Source organism: Mus pahari, chromosome 21 (genome assembly GCF_900095145.1).
Source record: "Mus pahari chromosome 21, PAHARI_EIJ_v1.1, whole genome shotgun sequence".
Classification (NCBI taxonomy): Eukaryota; Metazoa; Chordata; class Mammalia; order Rodentia; family Muridae; genus Mus; species Mus pahari.
The window spans coordinates 29,819,939-29,827,140 of NC_034610.1; the positions used below are offsets into that span (position 1 = coordinate 29,819,939).

The 7,202-nt window shown below is 42.1% G+C and overlaps 1 protein-coding gene across 11 annotated transcripts in view; it reads right to left on the reverse strand.

Moving 5' to 3' along the window:
- The window catches only part of Syne1 (spectrin repeat containing nuclear envelope protein 1), a 493,437-nt gene that overhangs the window by 133,204 nt on the left and 353,031 nt on the right, over positions 1 to 7,202 (reverse strand). For all 11 annotated transcript variants that reach the window (XM_029532807.1, XM_029532801.1, XM_029532799.1 and 8 more), the window contains 2 exons: positions 4,581 to 4,754; positions 231 to 422 (listed from right to left, as the gene is read on the reverse strand). In XM_029532807.1, the coding sequence (XP_029388667.1) occupies positions 231 to 422; positions 4,581 to 4,754 (366 nt within the window). The remainder of the gene's footprint in view (positions 1 to 230; positions 423 to 4,580; positions 4,755 to 7,202) is intronic.

Genomic DNA, 7,202 nt, shown 5'->3' on the forward strand with positions numbered 1-7,202 from the left:
TAGGGAACTTTCAGGATAGCATTTGAAATGTAAATAAAGAAAATATCTAATAAAAAATTTTTTTTAAAAAAAAGGAAAGAAAATAGACATGCTGACGTGTTGCTGAAACCAAGCCTGCATAGATGGGTATTCAGCTCCAACATTTTCTCTCCACTGCCACACTCACAGAGATATATGTGGTAAGTGTGTCACAAGCGCCATGCCAGCCCAGCCCGGGTAGCCATGCTCACCTGCATGTTGAGCTGTCTGTCATGCAGGGCCCTCTGCAGCTCCCCAAGGCTCCCTTTGAGCAGTCTCAGCTTCTCCGCTAGCTGTTCTGCCTCGTCTTTTGTGTGAGCCTTGCCCTCCAACAGCAGGTTCTCATTGTGCACAGACAGCTGCGACAGGGCTACCACTTTCTGTTCGATTTCCACCAGCATGTTCTGGAAAAACACAGCAGAGACAGAATTCTCACACCTTGACAGCCCCTGCAGATGGTTTCTGAGCACAGCCTTCAATAGTCACTTACCACACGGGGCAGGCATCTGGCCTCTTCTACTTTGAAGAATAAGGTTTGTGCTTGGGGAGGGGCGGGGGTGCCTATACGTTTTACCTTTTCTCTCTCTTTTTTAAATAGATACTTTATAATTAAAAATACATCGGAAAAGTCATATGGAAAACACATTTGGCATAGTGAACAAGCACAAAGAAAGGGCTGCTGCCCAAATGCTACTCCTTTATTAGTCTCATTACCTTAGTATTAGATTACTAACGTTAGTAGAATTATCACACAACAAGCTTCTTGTTGATTTAAAAAGGAATTTCTTTCAAAACATTGATCTTGAAGACCATGCTGCCTACTAAATTGCAATCCTCCTGCCTCAGCATCCCCAGAGATGAAATTATGGGATTCATTGTGCCAAGATCAGCTTCTGTCAAAACAGGACCCATTTTGATCTTATATCTAAATATATTTTTCTCATCTCCATCACAAATATTAAAGTTTTTCCTCTGAGATTGAGACTAAACAGAAAAGAAAAAAAATCTCTTTCTTTAAAAGTAAGATCTTTTAGGAAACTGGGAAAAACAAAAGACTGAAAATAAATAAATCATTTTATTTTTCTACATAAATTGTGTTTTGTTTTGTTTTGTTTTTATGAGCTTAGCCTCTAAACTCTTTGAAACGGAGTTCTGTGGTGGTTTAGATGAAAATGGCTCCCATAGGCTCATAGAGAGTGGCACTTTTAGGAGGTGTGGCCTTGTCGGAGGAAGTGTGTCACTGGGGGTGGGCTTTGATGTTTCAAATGCTCAAGCCAGGACCAGACTCTCTCTCTCTCTCTCTCTCTCTCTCTCTCTCTCTCTCTCTCTCTCTCTTTCTTTCTTTTCTTTTTCTTTCTTTCTTTTCCCAAGACAGGATCTCACTATGTAACCCTAGGCTATCCTGGAACTCTTGATGTAGCTCAGGCTAGGCTTAACCTCCTAAAGATTCTCCTGCACTGTCTCCCAAACACTGGCATTAAAGGGGTACACCACTATGCCTCCCATGTGACTCCAATGCTGTGTCACAGCCAATTATAATTATGAAGAAGATTCTTTTTATTCTAGATTTTAAATTCATAAGATTTTCTTTAACATTTCCATAACTTACTAGGGTCTAACTTTTAACTGGATTCATACCTGTAGTTTGAATGATTTCAAATAAATATTAGATCTGAAAAATCAAGTTGATTGATCTGTTTAGTTTCAATGCCACATACTTCTAATTTCTTTAAATGCTATAAAAACACATTTTACTGCTTTGTAAATGTTCTGAGCTGTACTGTCAGAATAGGGTCAGCTTTCTGTAGGCTTTGTGAATTTCTTTGAAAATATATACATCCGAAAGAGGGGTTGGCACAATAGCATAACCCATGGCTGAAATACTAGCTTGGGTGTTAATCTTAACCCCTAAAAAGAAACATTAAAATTGATGCCACAACTACTGACAGTGGAAAAGAGGCTAGGAATATTAGAATATGTTCCAATCCATTTGTTTAATCTCCGTTATCAGGCCAGAGAAGGATGCTCCTGGCATATAAACACTTACAGCACTGTATGATCTAAATGATAGTGATCAATATCATAAACCTCAAATCATGAATAAAGAAGGTGACTGTGGAACGCTATGCACATTAAAAAGTAGATTTAACTAGTTAAAGCTGTTGGTGTATCTCTTTTGACACATGGGTGAAATATGAAATTGTGCTCACTGATATTTAGCCCAGTGGACTGGACAGGGTTTTCTGGTCATTCTTTTTTTTTTTTTTTTTTTTTTTATTTCAGTTCTTTATGTGTATGTGTATTTGCCTACATGTATATCTGTGCAACACACATGCATTGCCCGAGGAGGCCAGAAGGGGGCATCAGGTCCCCTGAGACTATGGTTACAGATGGGAGTAACTGTGTGCTGAGAATTGAACTCAGGTCCTCTGGAAGAGTAGCCAGTGCTCTTGGCTGCTAGGCCATCTCCCCAGCCATTTGAATGAAAGATTTCACTCATATTTCACTCACATATGAAGTGTAATATGTTAATAATCATGAAGTTTGATGGTTTACACATCCAAGTTCACTGTTTCATGCTATATTGGATCTGGAATGCCTCCTACAGACAGACATTAAGAGCTTAGTCCTCGGCTTGGTCCTATTCGAAGGTGACGGAAACCTTTATGAAACGGGGTCTTAAGGGGGATTTTAAGTACTTTGTTTAAGTGGCTTGTGGATGCTTATATTTATCCTTCCCTTTGGTACCAAACAATGAATGAGCGGGCCTTCTTCCACATGCTCTGCATGGCTAAAACAGTGCTGGAGTGTATGGGCCAGACCTTTCAACAGTATGGAAAAAAACCTTCCTGCTTTTTAAGTTGATTATCTCAGGGATTTCTTTTTTTTATAGTATCTATAATAAATAATAACAAGAAAGACCTCTATGTAAGGCTCGGGTTATAGCTCAGTGATGGAGACCTTGCCTAGCAAATGAGGCTCTTAGTTTGATCCATGTTATTTCTTGAGTAAAGAGAAGAAAAGAAATGCAAAGAGTGGAGGCAGGTAAGGAGGGAGGCAGGGAGGGAGGGAGGGAGGCAGGAAGGGAGGGAGGGAGAAAAAGACACATTGAAGTTGACAACATCTAAGGAGCTGGGGGTGTGACGCAGTAATAAAGTGTCTGGATTTGATTCCCAGAATCAAACCAAAGGTCAAAACTCTTTTCTGGAACAGTTCTTAGGCTTTATAACCTTTATGGACACCCTCTTACATCAGTTCTTAGAAACCTGACCCAGAGGGAAGCGTACTGCATCTTTGGAAAGACAGACAGCCGACTCCCTGGCTCCCTAACCTGACTTCTCAGGTACCATGTGAGGACTATGTTCAAAATGGCAACAGAGCACTCATGAGGGGTTCCAATTAATTACATTTATTTCAGGTTGACTTACTAATACTAATTATTTTTACTTAGTTTACATTTCTTTGGTCAGTTGGTTGTTTTGTTTTGTTTTTCGAGACAGGGTCTCTGTGTAGCCCTGGCTGCCCTGGAACTCACTCTGTAAACCAGGCTGGCCTCGAACTCAGAAATCTGCCTGCCTCTGCCTCCTGCATGCTGGGATTAAAGGCGTGCACCACCACTGCAAGGCTAGTTTATATTTCTTTTTAGCCATTAAATACAGACACTATAAATATCCTGGTATCTATCATTTTCTAAAATGGTAGTCAAGAAGCTAATTGTTTAGCCAAGCTCAGTGGTCTGCAGTCCCAGCAGTGGGGTGGAGTCTGAGGCCAGCCTGTGTTACAGAATGCGTTCTCGGTCCAGAGGACTACAAACTAGGACTTAAATAACTATAAGAGAAAGAGGCGTTGATATCAAGTACTAGGATTACAGACTTAGAGATGTAAGCCACTATGGTGACATTTTCTTCAAAAAATATTTTTAGTTATGTTTTAGATCTTTTTTTCCAGTTATGTGACTATGCATATGTGCCCATGAGTGCAGACCCTCATGCAGAGGCACTGGATCCCCTGGAGCCGGAGTGACAGTCAAGTGGTCACCTGATATGGATGTTGGGAACTGAGCACGGGTCTTCTGGAAGGCTAGGAATCACTCTTACCTGCTGAGCCATCTCTCTAGTCCCTCAATATTTTTAAAGATGAGATACCACTGGCAATGTTTATAAGAACCCATTTCAGATTTGAATTTTATTTTTGCTTTAATGATGGACTCTGTCAATATGTAAAGTCTCAAGCTTGTGGAAGCTCTTGTCTATATCAGGACTTTATGGGTATATTATCTGCATTTTTAAAGTGTCCTTCATGAGGTAGGCACATTTCCTTCCTTCCCTTCATCATGTAGAGCAGTGCTTCTCAGCCTTCCCAATGCTGAGGCCCTTTAATGCAGTTCCTCATGTTGTGGTGATCCTTAACCATTAAAATTATTTTGTTGCTACTTCATAATTTTGCTCTGGTTTGATTCATAATGTAAATAGCTGATATACAGGATAGGATATCTGGTGTGTGACTCCTGAAGGGGTCTTGACCCACAGGCTGAGAACCACGGCACTAGAGCATCTTTGTACCTGGCAGTCCACCAGCTGGGCATCCATGTCCATGGGCTCCTGGGATGTACCCAGAGCAACGTCCAGGGTAGCCTTCGTGTTCAGCAGCCAGTGGTCCAGCTCATCTGCCTCACAGCGGTACCTCTGCAGAGCCTGCTCCTGTCTCTGCTCCTCCAGCTGTTCATTTAGCTTCTCCTGAGGAATTAGAACAAAAGGGGGTTGGAGGGGAACACTGAACAGTGAGAACTTAAAAGGTTCCGTATAACAGAGCAACAGTCTCGATCCATGGCTGCACACACAAGCAAATATCAAGGCTCAGGCTACGTCTGAGAAGGTGAAGCTGGCGTTTCTGTGTCTCAGCATTAGCATGTGATGCCCCTCACCCCCACCACCATGAATGTATGTGCCCCAGAGTTGAACGAGGCATCCTCGAGATTCCTGTAGGATCTGGCAGTCATGGGAATGAGGGAAACAGCCAGGGGTTAGAACCAGACAGTGACAGGAAGCAGTTGGCCCATGACAACAGACACTTGCCCTCAATTTCAGCCAAGGTAGGGCTTGCTTGGGACAGCAGCTGACTAAGAGATATGGACCCCACATAAATGAGCAACACTTTATTTAGGCGGTTGATCCTGTGGGAAGGAGCAGCCAGTGCTACTTGCATTGGAATAAGGCAGAAACCCAGCGTATTAGGCTAACTGCTGCGGACCGGCCCCTATCAAGTCTTCTCAACTCTTGCAAATAATTCATGCTGAAATATTCAGGCCAAACTTATTCTGAAACCCCACATACAACTTTTCATAGAGTAATGGCAATATGATGAAATTTAAAAAGTTCCCTTTAGGTCCTTCAAACACCTCCTTTGAAAAACTGTATCACTAGTAATTGTCATTATTATTTTTAACATGTATTTAATTTTATGTGTACAAGTGTTTTGCATACACACTTGTCTGAGCACCGTGTGTGTGTGCTGCCTTCAGAGGCAGGAAGAAGACTTCCTGGAACTGGCTGTGAGCCACTGTGTGTGTTCTGGGAGCTGGACCCAGGGCCTCTGTTACAATAGTGACACCTCTTCACAACTCAGGTCCTTTCTCTGGTTCCAAAGATAATTATTCTTTAATTAAAATCTTAACATGGGGACTAGTAAGTAGGAAAAAACATATTTTAAGCTCATATAGAATATGGAATAAATACACGATTTGATGGATCTTGTGGCTAGCCAATTTAGAATGAGCTTACATCTTCAGTATGGAATAATCATATATGTAATCATGATGGAATCAGCAGTACATAAAATAATATTCATTGTGTATAAGAACTATACTGGGGACATTATGATCCAGAGACAAGAGAAGCTAGAAGCTCTCGGAGCTCAACTGAAGCCCACACTCAAATGAACTGCAGAAGCAGCTGCATAAACGTCTCACGTGCCCAAAGCCAATCATTATGGGGAAGAAAATATAAAGAAAAGAACAGCTGATTTTTTACCACATATATCATTGTTACCAAAATCTACCTATTAAATAATATTTAAAGCAAATAGCATAGGCATCAGGAGTAAAAAAGTATTTTCACAAGTTAATATGCTTGGATTGGCTAATAGTGAACCGGTAGGTTTATGCGTCACAGAATGAATTCTATTCATTGTAGGCTCCTCCTTAAACATAACAAACCACTGCTCAGATCTACAGCTCCTGTCCATGAGACTCTAGTCAACCAAAGACCAGCTCTCTGCACTCTCAGTGACTCCCCTCTGGGGCACAGCCATAGATACATCCTGACTGACTGCGCTGTGCTCCAGCCCCTGAGGTAAAGGTTGTACCAGCTTCCTAGGGCTGGTAAACAGGAAGGAACACTCTCCCCTCCAGTGTCTATGGCAACACTCACCATCGCCAGACTACGGAGCGAGCCTAGGTGCCTAACAACAGATCATGGGTAAGGAAAATGTTATGTGGAGTGCATACGTGTGGGGGTATGTGTGTGTGTATGTTCCCAATGGAATATTTACAGCCATAAGTAAGAATATAATGACATCATTAGCAGAAAGATTGACATGAATGAAGGTAATTATATGAAGTGAATTATGCTTATTGCAAAAGACAATTACTATATCCCTTCTCTCCCGTGGTCCCCATACACAGATATATTAAAGTAGGCATATATATGACATGAACATTTTTTAACTTAAGTTTGTTTGTTTGTTTGTTTTCGAGACAGGGTTTCTCTGTCTATCCTGGAACNCACTCTGTAGACCAGGCTGGACTTGAACTCAGAAATCCACCTGCCTCTGCCTCCCAAGTGCTGGGATTAAAGGCGTGCACCACCACGCCCGGCTGTTAATTTTATTTTTTATTTATTCACTTTACATTCCACTCATTGACCCCCTCTAGGTCAACCCCTCCCTAAATCCTTTCCTCATACACCTCCCCTTCTTCTCTGAGCAGGTGGGGGGCCCCTGGGTATCCCCCTAGCTTGGCAAGAAGTAAAACATTTTTAGGCAGGCAAAGGGGACTGATGGGAATAAGAACCTGTGAGAATATGGAGATATGGGGGCACAGACGGTCAACAGGGAGTGGGTGAGGAAGGGGAGAGGGAGAGGGGAAGGGGGAGCAGAAGGGGGGAGAAAAGGAGGGAGGGAGAGAG